Source organism: Nestor notabilis, unplaced genomic scaffold, assembly GCF_000696875.1.
Source record: "Nestor notabilis isolate BGI_N333 unplaced genomic scaffold, ASM69687v1 scaffold14393, whole genome shotgun sequence".
Classification (NCBI taxonomy): domain Eukaryota; kingdom Metazoa; phylum Chordata; class Aves; order Psittaciformes; family Psittacidae; genus Nestor; species Nestor notabilis.
In genome coordinates, this window is record NW_009922482.1 from 1 (window position 1) to 16,226 (window position 16,226).

Here is a 16,226-nt window from a genome sequence, read left to right on the forward strand (position 1 = left end):
TGTTCCAGCATGGTCTTTTAGCTCAAACCCTAATACTCTTCCTGAACTTGCTCTTTGTTTTTATTTGTTTGCTGGTGTGTGTGGTTTTTTTCTTAATTAGCTAGTGAGAAATTGTGTTGATGGTGAAGGGGATTGAAGATTGCTATGTAGGCATCAAAGTCACTAGAAGTTTCTATATGCTTACCTAGATTTTGGCCATTAATCTTTAAATCAGTGATCTTGGGTGCTTGGTGTTATCCCCATCATTGTAGAAACAGGTATCCAAAGTTTTCTTCTGAATCATTCTTTAAGAGGTAGAATTTTAGGTCTTTTCACTGGTCATAAACTACAGTTTTCACAATATGAGACAATCAGCTACACCAGCAGGTTCATGTCTACATACACGTTAAAAGGCCCCTTTCATTCTACTCTTAATCTTGGAACATGGTTCTTCTTGCATGTAGAAGAGAAATGTACACAAAAAACCAAAGGCTTTTTGTTGCTTTTACTTGATGTTCTAACTTCATTCTTTTGATTTTATTTTTGTTTCATAATATACTATCCGATGTTTTAATTTCAAGGAGGGAAACACAGCATTGCATCTCGCAGCCAAAAATGGTCACGATGAAGTTGTAGGAATTCTGCTTGAACAGTGGGGGGAAATAGATGACCTCAATGAGGTAAGGATACAGAATTTACTGAAATATATAAAGTTAGATATTTGAAAGATCAACTAAAAAATAAAATTTTAAAGAAATAAATATTGCACTGAGTAGACTTCATTAGTTCTGCTGTTTTTCCAATACCTTTGCATCCTGTTTTGTCGTAACTCCTCCAATAAATCCAGCTCCATTAACTCCTTTACTGTCTCTTCCTCTGTCCTTTTTTTCTCATACAATGGCCTCCCCTCCATCTCATATGCCCTTGCGTAACTACTGGTAGAAAGAAACAGTGGAGAGCCTAACCTCCACCTTGCTTCCTATCCTCCAACATTTCTGGCCATGTAATCCCATTCCTTTTACCATTTCTAGTGCTTCTTAGGCTATTCACTGAGGCAGTTCATTGTGCACCCCCAGCACATACCATCACAGACATCTCGGCAGAGAGGTCTCAGGTTTGTACCTTGATCATCTGATCTCAAGATCAAAGCACAGAACTGGTAGCTGACACTGCCTACCCAGTTTTCCTTTCCTGATGAGCTTTTCTTTCAGCGCTGGTGAGCTCAGCTCAGCCAGCACATTCATAAATTGCACAGTAGCTGTGAAAATTGTATCCCTGATCTGATGCACTCATAAACTTAATTTTTGAGGCTTAAAATAGGGGTGAAGGAGACAAATGCACAGTAACTACTCAACTGAGCTTTCCAGCTTTGCAAAGAATTCTTGTGTCTTCTGTTTCTTCTGTGGGGCAGCTGGAATGAACTAGGCAAGTTAATTCATTTTGTTGTGGCTGGCATGCCCACTGCGGGAACTTGCCACATAGTTGATAGTCTGTTCTGCTGGCCCATCTCGTGAAATGAGTGCCCAATCCTACACAGGGCTCCCCTCTTCCTTAATCAGCAACAGATTCATGGGTTGATGGGTTCTCTTTTATCCAACCTGTCTGTTATTTTCAGCTATGCAAGCTCTGAGGGACAGGAGCTCCTTTGAAATGTGAAGCCCTGTGAAGCCCAGCTGTTGCCAAGTCTTGTCTAACGTTGCTTCTGCACTCAGACTTCTACTGCTTGTGTCCCTGCCTTACTGTGGCTAGTAGTGTGACCTTCCTGTCCAGCTGGAGATGTTCTGGTCCATGAATAAGCAGGTCTCTATTTTCCCAGCATAAGCAAACCACTATATTAAGTTTACCAGAATAACAGCGGCAGGAGTTTAAGCAAAGAAGAATCAGGATTTATTGATGCTTCTGTGAATGCTGGAACACTAGAGTAACTTTCAGTAAAGCTTTGTGTATTTTAGGAGTTGAGAAGCAGGGATTAGGTCATTGTGCAGCTGATATAACTTATTTTAGAGACTTACTATGGAGACTTGGAGACTCTTTCGGAGTTAGAAGATTTGAAACATATATGCAACAGGATTATTTCTGCTAAAAGTGCACCTTATAACTAGCACTAGAGTTGGGAATTCATCAGAAATCCATGGCATTGGAGTGACAGAAATTGGTCCTGATGATATGTGCTAGTGTGCTACCAGTGTTGCCTGGAGCTGAACAGCAGAAATTGCTACCTGTTGTCTTTGTTTCTGTGCTTGTTGCTTACAATCTTCTTTCATAAGAGTGTGATTAATATTTATGAAATAGCTACCTGTATCATAAACCTTACTGTACATCTGTCCTCATAAATATCATCTGCCACTTAAGTATTACTGAGTTCCCATTTCATTTAAGTGTTAATTTAGTAGCATTCAGGTTTTGTTCTTGTGTGACTATCACCCCTTTTCTCTTGAGCTGGAAGTTTTATTGAGCTAACCTGTTTTGTGTCACAGCCTTACACTGAGGTGTCTTAAATTGGAACAGATATTTTTTCTCTATTGGTTTAGAATGGGGAAACTCCATTTTACTTGTCTGTTGAAGGAGGCCATGAAAAATGTGCTGAGCTCTTGCTGGAAGCAGGGAGTGACATCAATGTTCTAACTCAAGTACGTACATAATATCCCACCAGCACACAGGTACTGGGACATCCTGGCCTTTGGGAAGGACCTTCTCTTGTCTGTTCTGTGTGTGCTAACAGTATATTTACTCTTATTATTTTTATGAAATAGTAAAAAAATAAATTAATTAATAACATTAACAATTGGGGATGTAAAGAGTGCTAACAGAATAAAACTGATGTGGAAGAAATATAGCATAGATTTATTTTATGGAGTACTGAGGTGGAGATTTTTTATTTACTGTACATCCAATAGTACAACACGTGACTAGGAAATGTAACCAGCTAGGGTAATTGAAAATCCTCCTTTTTGGCAGCATATATGACTGAGCTGGTGGCAAGCCTGTTCTCCACATCTGGTTCCTGGACTTTAGTCCAGCTCACACCTGTTGAATGGTGTTAGCTTGCCTGCTGAGAGAAATTTATGATTCCAGCAGACTGAGAGCTTGTTTGCCTTAGCAGAATTAACTGAAAATTTTCTACTGGTTTATTTTTTAAAGTTTGTTAATGTGACTGTACTTGCTTGTTAAAGGTCAAACTGAAGAAACAGATGAGGAGACATGCTGGCATTATCTTTGTCAATGGCACAGGATTGCTGACGATGCTGACTTACCAGTTTCTTGAAAGAGATTAAGAAGGACTACAGAATACTCTTGGTTTTAGCATGTTTATTGTGTTATAGTGAAAGTGGGAAGTTCCTTCAAGTATTTACAAAACCACCATCATGCTAACTACCACCAATCCACTTCAGTTTACTTCATTTTGTCAAAGGGAGTTTTCTGGGGAAGGGGGATAATAACACAAATTTAAATGAAAGATTATCCTATATTGATAGCTCTCTTTAGTACTGTTTTTCCAACAATGAAACCATAAGTTTTTGCTTTCTATACCATTTGTTTCAGAACAATAGCAGTGCTTTGCAGATTGCAATTCAGAATGGACATCTATCCTTGGTTACTTTTCTTATTGATAAGAATGTTGACTTGGTTCCTAAACCTGAGGTGAGTGTATATCACTAACTATTCTGTTGTTCAGCCTGTCCTGTCTTTTATGACCTTCCTTGGGAATTTAGGAGATTGACCAGTTCCTTACTTTTTTACTATACACATTATTATGTGTTTTATGGATGTTGGTTAGCAATATGTATGGACCAAAATAGACAAGGTCCTGTCGCACAAACCCAGCGAGCACCTGGTCAGGTTGATGTAGTGCAGTGTAGAGGTGGCCAGGCTAAGCCAAGGACCAGGCATTAAGAGAAGATGAGTGATGTACCCTGCTTGAACTAAACAGCAGTAATGCAGGCCTCCCTGTGTGCCATGGGCAGAGTTAACACTTGTAGTTGATTTAGAATGAAGGTAAATACAAGGTAAATATTTCAGTGCTTTCACCCTCTGCACTCAAAGCATTTGCCTACAAAATCTACCACTATTCTTAGTGGTTTAAAAAGGAAGAGGTATTTCTAGTATTAAAATCTTGTCTCTATTTAGATGTTTTTGTTACATCTGAGATTCTCTGTGTATAGGAAATTAATTTCTGCTTCTACAGTACAAGATGAAAATAGCACCTGGGCTTCATGACTTACGCCACGATCACTGGCCTGTTGTGTAATGTTATCAAGGAAGAACAATTTATGATGTGCTTGCAATTCTTTATTTGAAGATGAGGTAGTTGTTGTGCTGTCTGTTCTTTTTGGATTTCCGTAGTAGAAGCAACTCATAAAATTGTAACTTATATTTTGGAAACATTTCGGAAACATTTCCAGTGCAGCGTTGCATAAAAGCTTGCTTTATTTTTCTGTAGCCTGAAGAAATGGTTGTGGTTTATAAAGACACTAAGGAACTGGTGTCTGGCACCCATCAGTGACGCTGGTATGGGATTATTCTTTAGCTGTATTTAACAAGAAACTGACAACTCACAGGTTCAACATACAAAGTGGTCTTGCCAATTTAATGCCTGGATTGTGGCTGGTGGTGTATTTGTGTCCCAGTTATTCTAATAATAATGTCTCAAAGAAAAAAAAAAACAAATTAATTTCTTTCTAGCTATAATTTGCTTTGAATAAATATGACAGCAAATCAGTTTCATATGAATAATATTTCCAGCAGCAATATGTGACAAGAGTTTATTCCCGGAAAGTAGATTTTGACATCTGTTTACCCAACAGAGAATTAATCTGCCTCCAGCCTATTCAACTGAGGGCAAACCCAGTTTTCTGAGGGAACAGAAATATTGTCCTAAGCTCTCTATTGTCAGCCAAGAGGAGCAGTATATCCAAGGTATGAATACATCAGAGGAGTGCCTTGCTGTGTTCCTAAGCGGTGACACACTGATACTCAGCCCGTGCACTCAGCATTTCCAGGTCCCTCGGTTAGTATTTGCTTACCCACTGCTGAGGTGTTGCAGGAGCAGGCTACCATGCCTGTCTTAACTCCACACATCAAGGTGTGTGTTCTACATTCTGGAACCTCTGCTAGAGCATATTGCCTTTCCAAGGGGTGAGTTTTAACAAAAACCTCTATCTTGTTTAAAATGGACGTCTAACAATGTACCAAGTGTAATAGTTTATTATTTTCCCTCCACAGCAGAAGAATTCCCCTCTCCATTTAGCAGTCACCAATAATCATCTACCAGTAGTAAAAAGCCTCTTGGATGCCAATCATGATATAAACTTCTTAAATCACGTAAGAAAAGCTGGGAATTAACATAACTTCACTGCTAACAAGGAGATTATGTGGATTTTGCTTGAAATACTTTTTTTTCTTTTTTTTCTCTCATGAGCTCAGGGTACAAAAAATTAGGAAGGAAGAGGCAGTTCTCTCATTTTTTTGTGTGTGTGCGTATGTATTAGTCACTGGTACATGCTGTGCTAGTATTGTTTCTGCAAGATAAGGATAGCAAAATGCTATATACCCAGAAAATACTTGGGTTAATTTATTATTCAAGTGTTACAATTCATGCGTAATAAACGACAGAAACGTCTCAAGGGTATTGATCTCAGATGGAAACCCAGTACAGAGGGTCACTTGGCTGGGATGGAGTTAATTTTTTTAATAGCAACCCATAGTGTGCGCATAGTGTTTCAGGTTTGTGACCAAAACAGTGCTGGTAAGGCAGAGTGTTTCAGCTGTTACTGAACTGTGCTTCCACAGTATCAAGGCCTTCTCTGTTTCACACTCTGCTTCACTCTGGGAGTAGTCTGGGGTTGGGCAAGAGGCTGGGAGGGGACACAACCAAGCAGATGACCAGAGCTGCTCCACACAACACAACCTCACACTGAATGATGAGGTCACAGGTGAATGGTGGAATCGATCAGTGCATTTGGATGGTAACTGAAAGTTTATGGCTTGATCCCACCCAGGGACACCAGCACCTGTTTTCTCCACCTTTACCAGCAACATTTTGTTTCTGCTTGGTACCAGTGGTCTTTGGAGGCCTAGCTGGCTGGTGTATCACTTTGGCTTTGCCCAGGAAATCCGTGATAAAAGCACTGGCTTTGAGCCTAATCTAGTATTTTTTTGCCTTTTGCTGCTGCTACCCAGGTACTCAGAGAACCTTCTCTTGGAGAAAATCAGCAATTACACCTTCTCCCTTTTCTCCTTGGAGAGATGCTTTGTGGAGAAAGGAATGAATGGCACCTACCCCTTCTTCTCTTCCAGGACAGGTCTCTCCCACCTTCTTGTAGTGGCTACTCAGTTCTTTCAATATCCTTGTGTAATCAGACTGTTCATGCTAGTGTGTGTTGTGAGCCTGATTTTGACTTTTGTTTGTACTGTTCATCAGTTGTTTAACTAACTGGGAATGGTACACAGGAATGTGCCCAAAGGCAGTCAATCCTAGTGTGTCAGGGCGTGTGGAAGGAGTTGGGCATGTGCCTGGAACTGTTATCACCTTCAACAGCTTGGGATTTCATGCTGGAACAGGAATGTAGTCCCAGGTAATTGGTACAGTATTTGGAGGAGGGGAGCCTTATGTGTCCCATTGAAACACAGTGACTTCTAATGCTCTGTTGGGGCCTGCCCCGTGCCTACTGAGCTGCCATCCAGTGCCCTCAAAAGAGAAGGAGGGTCACCTGATCAAGGAGTACACAAAGGGACACTGAGAAGGTCTCCTACTCTGAAGCCACCCATACAGGCACTGGAGGTCACTCAGTCTGAGGGCACACACAGTATCTTAACCAGAGATACAGTCTTCAAATAGTTGCTCTTGTACTCAAGATGAAATGGTGGAATCAGATGTCGACTTGGTTAGTAAGAGAAGCAGCAACTCCTGCTGAGGAGTGGGAAGGGGAAGAGCTAGAAGAGGCAGCCTGGCCTGCAGCAGGACAGGAGAAGGTAAAGGCAGGAATGACAAAAGAGGCAGGAACTACCTGGTCCCCTTCCCTGGATGACCTATGAGATAGGCAGCAAGTATTCACCCATCAGCAGGGTGAGTCTATCGCTACCTCTTTGCTCCAGTGTTTGGAAGGTAGGGAAGCCCAGCAGCCCGGGTTCATCTTTAGGGACTACGGAATTAACAAAGGGATCAGAAGAGAGGCAATCACCTGTGAATCTCTGGAGATGGCTCTTTCTGAGTGCAAATGCAAGGTAGCTCCTCAAAGAAGGTATTGTAAACCAGCAAGGCAGGTAGACTACCACGAAAGAAGGTATCCAGTATATGAGGGAGTTAATGGTGGTGGAGGTGGTTTACAGCAACCTGGTCAACAACCTGGCCTCCAAAGATCTGGATGATATCCAGGGCTCATGGCCAGTGGCAGAAGTTTGTACAGAGATTGTGGATGTTGTACACTAGTGCCCTGGCCACAATGGACTGGGCAGACACTGATGCACTAGCTGTGTATAGACCAGCCTGTCAGCTGTGGCCCTTCAAAGAGAATGTCTCTTCCCCCTCCCCATCCACCCTACATCTCAGCTGTGGAAAGACTGTCCCACCAGGTCTCTCAAGTCCCACATTGCACACTGTGGCTCCCTGTTGGGGAAATGCACCCTGGGCTCCCTGCCACATGTCATGTGGGGATGCTCCCCACAATAGTAAGAAGGACTAGTCTTTGCGAAATCTGTAGTTTGCCTCTTCCCATTGATCTTTTTATTGCTAAAGGTTAATTTGTACACATTTTAGTAGCAGACAGAGGCTGTAATTCATGGCTGGAGTCAAGTATGACAATAACCTCTTCTGTCACATAAAATGGAGAACTTTGTTCTTGAACACATCGTTTAGAAATGTTCCGTGCTTTGTCCCTAGCATGTCTGAAGTTACATACATTAGCTACACACATATCTCTAAATTACTGTAGCAAAGAAAGTAGGATGTATTGTTGCGGGAAATTTATGAGGTCATGTGGTCACAGTGTGTATTCCCAAAAGAGCTAATGAGAGACTCCAAGGCAGAGCCCTGAGCCTGATGTTTCTTGGTATGTAAGGTCTTGGTGTTTGACTCTGCAAACTTTAAGTCAAGATTTAAAGACCAAAAAAGTTATTAGACCTGCAGAATGTGGACTTGCAACATCAGAGAAGCTCAGGCACAAAACCTTCAACTTAAAAGGATGCTGTATCACATGAAGCATGCTCCAGGACATGTCCAAAGATACGCAGGGCTTCCACACATGGCAATATATCTTATTAGCTGCTGCATTACACCCACAGATGACTGGAATTTCTTACTCTAATATTCTGCAGAAGGATAAATAAATAAATAGGTTCCATTTGGGTGCATGCTACTGGGTGGTGACTACACAACCCTCATTTCAGACCTGAAGATTAGACTTGAAGCTGAATGCCCCTTTCTGTATTTCTGCATTCTTGTTAATCATGTGGTTGTTTAATCCTTTTTTTTTTTTTTTTGTTCTTTTTTTGTGTCTGTGTGTGTGGTTTAAGGTTCACTGAACCCATTATGGAGCTGTTAGGCATCTGCTATGTATCATCATTTTGTGGTAGTGCTGGCTAACAAACCCTGTTGTAGTGTTGAAAATGGTGGATGTCCAGTTGTCTTTGCATTAATTTAAGTTGGGAAGAGGTTACTCAAGAGGATAGTATGGGTGGGGGTTGGCAGCTGCATGAAGCACTCTGTCCAAAACACCTCGTTTTAAGAGGGAAGAGAGAGAGCTTGTTAAATTACAGTACCTTACAGGGGTATGACAGTGACTTTTTCCTGAGCCAGCTGGAAATCCTGCCTGGTTTCCCTGCAGAGATCCCAGATGCTGTCTTATTTGTCTGGAACAGAACTGGCAGGTAGATCATTCAGAAGTGAAATTACTTTGTTCTGTTCAGTGTTTTCTTTCCAAGGCCATCTCATGTTGTGAATCTTCTTCAGATTCAGATTATGAGCACTCTGTTTCTAAGAGGGAATTTGGCTTATTGTATTTATTTGGTGTCATTAATTGCAGAGGCAGGAAACTCCTCTACATCTGGCAGCTGATCTTGGCAACATGGAGCTGGTGGAAGTGCTGCTGAAGGCAGGCTGCAATCTCAGGGCTGTGGATAAGGTAGATTGCATTTCCCACACATGCAAGGAGTATGTGATTTTATGTTTTGTATTATAACCTTCTCAGAGATGCAGAAAGCACTTGCTGGCAGTCGTCTTTCCTAGGTAAAACTGTTAGTTGTTAAAAAGGAAATCTCCTTTTTATATTGCCTTATGCAGCTTGCAGAGATCTGAAATGGTTTTAGTGAAAAGCTTCCAAGCTTCATAGTTTAAAGGGTACACCCTACTGCCAGAGACCTCTGCTGGAAAAAAGGACTAGGCTTATGGAGTGGAAAACAGCCTGTGGCTGTTGTAACTGTGTGCCCACAGCGTTTGTTGCCAGGAGAGGCACAGGTGCTGCCAGCTTCACTAACTGCAGTAATGGCGAGTTTCCCTTTACCACTGCAGACCATCTGGAAATGATGGTGCTGTGTCCCTGAGAAGACATCCCAGGTCTGCTCAAGCAGGTGCTTAGATGCTCTTGCTGATGTTCAGCCTGGAAAGACTGAGGCAAGAATGGCAAAGGCTGGAAGAAGTGCCAAAGCAAAGAGCCTCTGTGGAAGTGCTTTTGAAAGGACAAAGCACCAAATCCAGCTTTTACAAATTCTGCCAAATTACTGCAAGACTGAGCTTCCCCTTTTTTGTTCTGTTACCACTACACTGATTTTCTGTGTAACTGGATTTACAGATTTAGTGTTTATCATGAGCAAAATCTAGCTCTTTAGTAATTTATAAAAGTAATTTTCATGCACAAAACTGTCCTGATGAGGAGGGAAGCTTTATAGACAAGGATCATCACATGGGGCCCAAGGACCTGAGTGCAGATGACACGGTTGATGTGTTTTGGGAGTCTGAGGTAAGATGCTGCATTGTTAAGCTTTGACAGTTATGCCTAACTGTTATGCCTTAACAGTTAAGCCTTCCCACTCAGAGTCGTGCCTACACTAGTTTATGAGCTGCAGTTCTCATATGGGCTAACCCTGAAGGAAATCTTGTCCACTTTACTTAGTGCCTTTGCCATGGGAAAATTGTTTCCACCTGGTTGTATTCCAAGGACAGGCACAGAAATTTACTTCTTACCGCCTGTTTTGACCTTAAGCACCCGCAAGCCCCAGTATTACAGCAAGCTGACATTGTTCAGGGCATGTCATGAGAACGTGGTTCTGAGGCAGCACAAGTTCTGCCACCTTTCTGCCCTGGTTTTATTTCTAGGAATAGCTTGTCCCTTGCCTCTTTGCTGGATGACCCCTGAGGACATGCCACCGCTGGGAACATTTGAAAGTTCAGCTCTCTTTGAGCCAAATTGCTGCTGAGGTGCCAAAAACGTTCCCATCCTCACTAAACAGTAGGCAGGAAAAGGGGAGCCAGCTTTGACTGCATTCCTGGCCTGCGTTCCCTGGCAGCAAGAGTCCTCAGGTCTCCAGAGCATGTCATGCGTCTGCACGAGTCACGAGCTGTTACAGTTAAAGAAATGCTCCCTGGGAGCTCTTCCTTCCTGCCTCCCATCTGCAGAGATAATGGTTGTTGGTTGTCATTGATAGTGCAGAGACTTGTGCGCATGATCTAGTATGCAAGACCGCCATGCCACATGTGCAGCAGGATGCCAGCAGTGCCTGCACTAGCACAGGAGGCCAGAAACAACCCCTCTTCCCACCCCCTTCACCTCCCTGGGAAAGTGCAGAGCACCTTTCCAGGGCTGGGACCCAAGGAGCTCTTGTGGTTTCTGGACTCTTCACATACAAAGTATGTCTATGCTATAAAAAATCTATGAAATGTAAATTCCTTGGTTTCCAATGTGATACTTTTCTAAAAACAGGCTAATTAGAATGATCTTGAGCAAAGCCTGGAGCTGGAACTCAAAAGGGAACTTCGTAATAGCTGGAAAGTTGAAATGCTTTATAATTTAATTACTAAACCTTTTAAGGGTTTGGCTTCTTTGAGGTGTAATTTTCTAGAATGCCTATCACTTGATGTGGGGAAAATAACCTGAATGCTTAAATCTGAGGCAGTTCCACTAGTGCAAATTGGCTGAAAGTAGACAATTGCAGAGAGAAGTGGGCAGTTGCAGTCCTCTGCAGCTAGAATTAAAGCAATGGCTTTTAATTCCTTTGGCTGCCTGTACTACTTGTAAAACATCTGTTTGCTGAAACATTCAGTGTCCTCACTTCAGTTGTCACAAGAAAGGAATCCCCACACTCTCTTTCCATTCTGTGAACCAGTTTCTCTTACCATCTGAAACAAGACAGGTTTGCCCTGAAAGGTGGAGGTTTCCAACCTTGCTGGCCTACCCACCTGAAATGCCTGTCTAGCCATCATGTGGGAATAGACTCTGTGTGTAGTATTTCTCAGCCTGTGGGTGCCTGGGCTTGCAGCAGGCACTTGGAAGCAGTGACTGGGAAGCCACAAGCTGGTATGAAGTACACAGCAGCCTGAGTGCAGGATGTTTCTGAGAGCAGCTGTACCTCAACAGAAATTCTGTAGAGGTAGTTCAATGCCAGAAAAAATGGACCACTCTGGGCTGGGGGATACAGCTCCTGCAAAGCACAGAACTTTGACTGTAGCTACCCTGAAGCCATAAAACTGTAGCAGTACATTTTCTTGAGAAGAAGGGGTACGGCTCTGTAAACAAACCTCCTATTTCTTCTATCATATACTTACCTTCATGTGTAAGAGATAATGTTCTGATTCACTGTTTCCGCTTTTAGCATGGAAAAACTGCACTAGCTGTGGCATCCAGGAGCAATCATGCCCTCATTGTAGATATGATCATTAAAGCAGAAAGGTATTATGCCATGAAACAGGTAAGAGATGCTTTTCATTACACTGAGGAGAACACTAAAGGAGTACAGCCGATTCTGATCCTGAAGTGCTTCTTGCCTGAGGTGGTTCCTTTTGGCAAGCTGCAAGACTGGCCTTGATAAATTGGTTTATGTGGACTCCACGTCATGGTTTTCATGCAATACAGTTTAAAATTCCTAAGCTCTCTCAGATACACTGTTCACAGACAGGTCCTGGTGAGGCAGTAAAAGACATCTCTTCTAGCATCCACCCTAAAACCTGCAAGAAAGAAGATGCTAACACAATTTATCTATGTCAAGCAAGTAAATCTGTGAGCACCAGAGCTAGCAAACCAGGGCAAAAGGACTAGCGAAAGGAATTCACTTGACTGTCAGCTCTTGAGCTTTGTTGCTGAGCTGCCACACAAATATCTGACTTCATCATCACTCCTGCTTACTGCCAGGGAATGTTTGTGGTACCAGGTTAGCCAGGTGCCTCCCGCACTTGGATGGTATAAGCATACAGATCCTGCCTGAGTGCCTGCACATGAATTAGCCATTTTTACCACCCCACTTCATCCCTACGTGTCCAGATCAGTGACACTTTATGTTACAGGGTAGTGTGCTGGTAAATCACAGATCTAGATTGATTACAATGAAAAACACCTCCACAAACTCCGTGTCTTGTACATATTTGATTTGCACCAGTTCAGCTGGAGTTGTCAGGTGCATTACTGTTTCTTTTGGCTTAAAGAGGGAATTAGAAGTAATCAGATGCCGAAGAAGACATAACAAGCCTGACAGCAGTGAGCCCTTAATGCTCCTAACTCTTTGCATTGTTTATTGAATTGCCTGAGGAGAAGAGAAGATATTTAAGCAGATGGTCTTCCTCAAGAGCTCTGCAGATGTTGAGAATAGAAACAAAAGTATCTGTGTCCCATTACTATGAGCACAGCCTTTTGGAGCTGCTTAGATCTTACAGTTATGGAATATGACGTTGCTCAGGTGGCTTTACCATATAAGAAACTAGAGTGTTTTGAACCATTATTTTGAGAACTTTTTGTTACATTAAACTGACTTATATCTGTGACAAGGCATTAGTTACAAAAGGAAATGTCACATTGCTGTGAGGAAGTGCACCATACTAATGTGTGGGAGTGCCTTGTTCTCTCCATTTGCCCTTTTTCCATTTGTTTGCCTGTAAGTTTTTTGTTGCTTTCGTTTTTTTAAACCTCAGAAGAGAAACCCTGAACCAGGGAGAGCCTGAAGCTGTCTGGTAGAATGCCCTGAACCTCACTGTGCATGTATCAGGAAGCTTGCAATAGAGTTTGCATTAGAAAAATGGAATCAAACGTACATGACAAAGCTTGGTTACTGAATTAAGATTATTTTTTCTTGCAAGACTCTCACAAGGTTAGGAAAAAACCCTGTTGTATTTTTCTGAATTTATTCTGGAATGGAATATTTTATGCTTAGCACTTTAAAATGTGGCATGCTGCCATTTCCTTTCTGCTTAGTATCTGCTTTGTAATCCTGTACCAACTTCCTGAAGACATTTTTCACTTTGGACACTGGAACAAGACTAGCACATAAACAAAAAGAAATACAAAAGTAGTTTGAGCTTACCTGCACTAGGAATGAGACTTTCCCCTGGGCACTGCTCAGCTAAGGCTGAAATCACTGCTAGATTTTAAATACCGCTTTTGCAGAGGTGCCCAAACAAGAAGCACCCTCATCGCTCCTGTATCATGCATATGGTAGCAACATCACCCTTCATTTGGAGGCTGCTTGTGGTTATGGCTTCTAATTTTGCTTATGCTGGCAGTAAAACTAGATCCAGGTTCAATCCACACGTGCTTACTGGTGCTTGGATGCTTTGCTGAATGGGGCTCCACGCGCTAAACTCAATGGCTCACACTGCCACCAAATGACTTGGTAGTCCCCGCTTCAGGCAAGCTGAGCTGATGGGCAGAGGGAGAACAGCCTGAGCAGCACCATGCTGATAGTGCCTAGCCTCTTCTCAGGGAGAGGGCAACACTTCTTGAAGCAACAAAAAAGAGTAAGAACTGTGCTTGAAACCCAACCATGTTCAAAACATGGCATACAAAGTAGACAGAGCAAATGAGCACAGCAGTACTGGCATGGTACTTGCTGTTACCTGGCATAGTGTTATCAAGCGCTAGAGAAAGGAAGTAGTTTATTTTGCATTTTACTTAATATGACATAGCAATAGACACAGGAGGGATTTGTTTCCATTATATTACTCAGACTGTAATAGTATCATCAATACTGACACATCTTCCAAAAAAGCTCAACCAGCCAAACACAGCTCCTTTACCTGCACTGAACAAATCACCTGTCAGCAGCTACATGGGGCTGTACAGGACATAGTGTTCACTGCTTGCTAAGTGAAGTTCCCAGCTTCATTACAACATTTATCATCTGCTTTCTTCTTCAGGAACATCTAGCTCATAGTGATGATAGGTCAGACTTCAGCCTGTCCTTCAAACAAGATCATAGTACACAGACCAAGCAGATCCGTTTCTCCCTTTGGAATCTAGCATATAACCAGTTAAACCCCCAGGAATGGAAAAAACTGGCTGTGTTCTGGAAGTTCACGGGTGAACAAATTAGAGCTATTGAAGAACAATGGACAGGTAACAATATCTGAACAGCTAGACATAATATGTAAGCTACAAAAACGACAAGGCAGAATGACGTTTTAAACTATGTATCAGATAGATACACACTGGCCATACTGCTCTTCCTCACATCATGAATAAGAGCAGAGAGTGGGTACAAGCCTTGTCCCTGGTTCCTGGGTAGCAGTGCAGGCCACATCTGTTCTCCGTCTTGGCCTGAAGGAACCTTCATCTTTGGAAATCAAAAACAGGAACAGTGAGTGGCATGGAAGGGTCTTGAATGTCACGCTGCAAGTGAGGACCTAGGGAACCTCGTGACACAGGAAGACCTTGTTCATGCCCTGTCTTGACAGCTGCCACGGAACAGCACTTTTTGGTTTCAGGCCTCTCAAGTGCTGGGAAAGCCATATTTCTACAGCATGTGTTGTATTTGCTTACTACTCCTCCACAGTATATTCCACACATTGAAGAAAAATGAAAGGAAGAAATCATATTAAGATGTTTTAGCTTTTTCCTCCCCTCACAGTAGCCTTAGAATAAAACTATAACTTGTTTGTTTGTTTGCTTTTTGAACTTTGTAAGCCTCAGTCTTCATTTTGCTTTTAGGCGAGAAATAGTTTAATGAGTAGATTTTAAAACCTGTTGGAACTCTTCAAGTACAAAAGCACAAAATATCCTGTTTCTAGCATATGGAACAGATAAATGCTTTGTGTATTGCACAGGGAAAAAAAGTTACAAGGAACATGGAAATAGAATGTTGCTCATCTGGTTACACGGTATGCTGCTGGCTCATCAGAATCCTGTCAAGCACATATACAAAGATCTGGTGGAAGCAGGATTTCAGCCTTTAGCTGGTAAGTTGTTACACTGTCTTCTGCCAGGCTGCAGTGCAGTGCAGTGCAGAGGCGCCTGCTGCTTCTGGGAATGTGTAACTGTGGCAGAGCTGGACAGTCTTCCTTTCTGGGACTATGCCCTTGCTGGGGGGGTGACATTCCCTGAGGAAGAGCATTCAAGCAAGACTTGTGATTTCTGAAGACAAAGATGTGTAAACTTTGCTTCCTTCCTTTGTCCTGCAAGCAAATGGGATTGGCTATTCCTTAGTTAGGTCAGTCTGACCATGCGACACGCAGAGCAAGTCAACCGAGTGTTTTCTCCTCTTACTTTACAGAGAACATCAGAGCTGCAAGTAGCACTGGCATGGACTCGAGAAAATGTGCTGTTTCATGAGTTCATCAGCAGAACATGGCGTATCTGATGGATGTACATGCCAGATGGAAAGTGACTTTCAAACACAAATAGTATCTTTCCTGGAAACAAAAACCTATTTTGAAATTGTATGACTTTTCCCAAGCTAGAAGAACTTGCACTCCTGAAATATTGGTTAGTTCTTGCATAAACTTGCTATACAATGATTCAAAGAATTAAAGAGTGAATGGCTGGCAATGTATTACTATACTGATAAGCAAGAACTGCACTCCTCTGTCTCCCCCTCAGTTTCTACACCTGGCTTAACACTGATACACTAATTCTGTATTAGAACTGCAAATTAAGCTATTTTGTGTTTGACGTGAAATGTAAATGAGATGTTTTCTACCTGAATAAAATTAAATTTAATAAGTGAAAATTATGTGTATAAATCAACACTTCCAGAAATAGGTTGGCACCTGGCCTCATTTGAGATTCAGGTTTATATAAAGTCTTGCTAGGATTATAGTGTTCCTGTCAGGCTTT

General features: G+C 42.2%; 1 protein-coding gene across 1 annotated transcript; it reads left to right on the forward strand.

Moving 5' to 3' along the window:
• Positions 1-560: 560 nt before the first annotated feature.
• Positions 561-15,722, forward strand: ANKDD1B (ankyrin repeat and death domain containing 1B; the record flags this gene model as incomplete). The annotated part of the gene is made up of 9 exons (XM_010011630.1): positions 561-659; positions 2,511-2,609; positions 3,523-3,621; positions 5,203-5,301; positions 9,000-9,098; positions 11,782-11,877; positions 14,312-14,510; positions 15,218-15,349; positions 15,664-15,722. Coding segments are annotated over 9 exons (981 nt in total), but the record flags the coding sequence as incomplete, so codon positions are not given.
• Between the last annotated feature and the right edge of the window lie 504 nt (positions 15,723-16,226).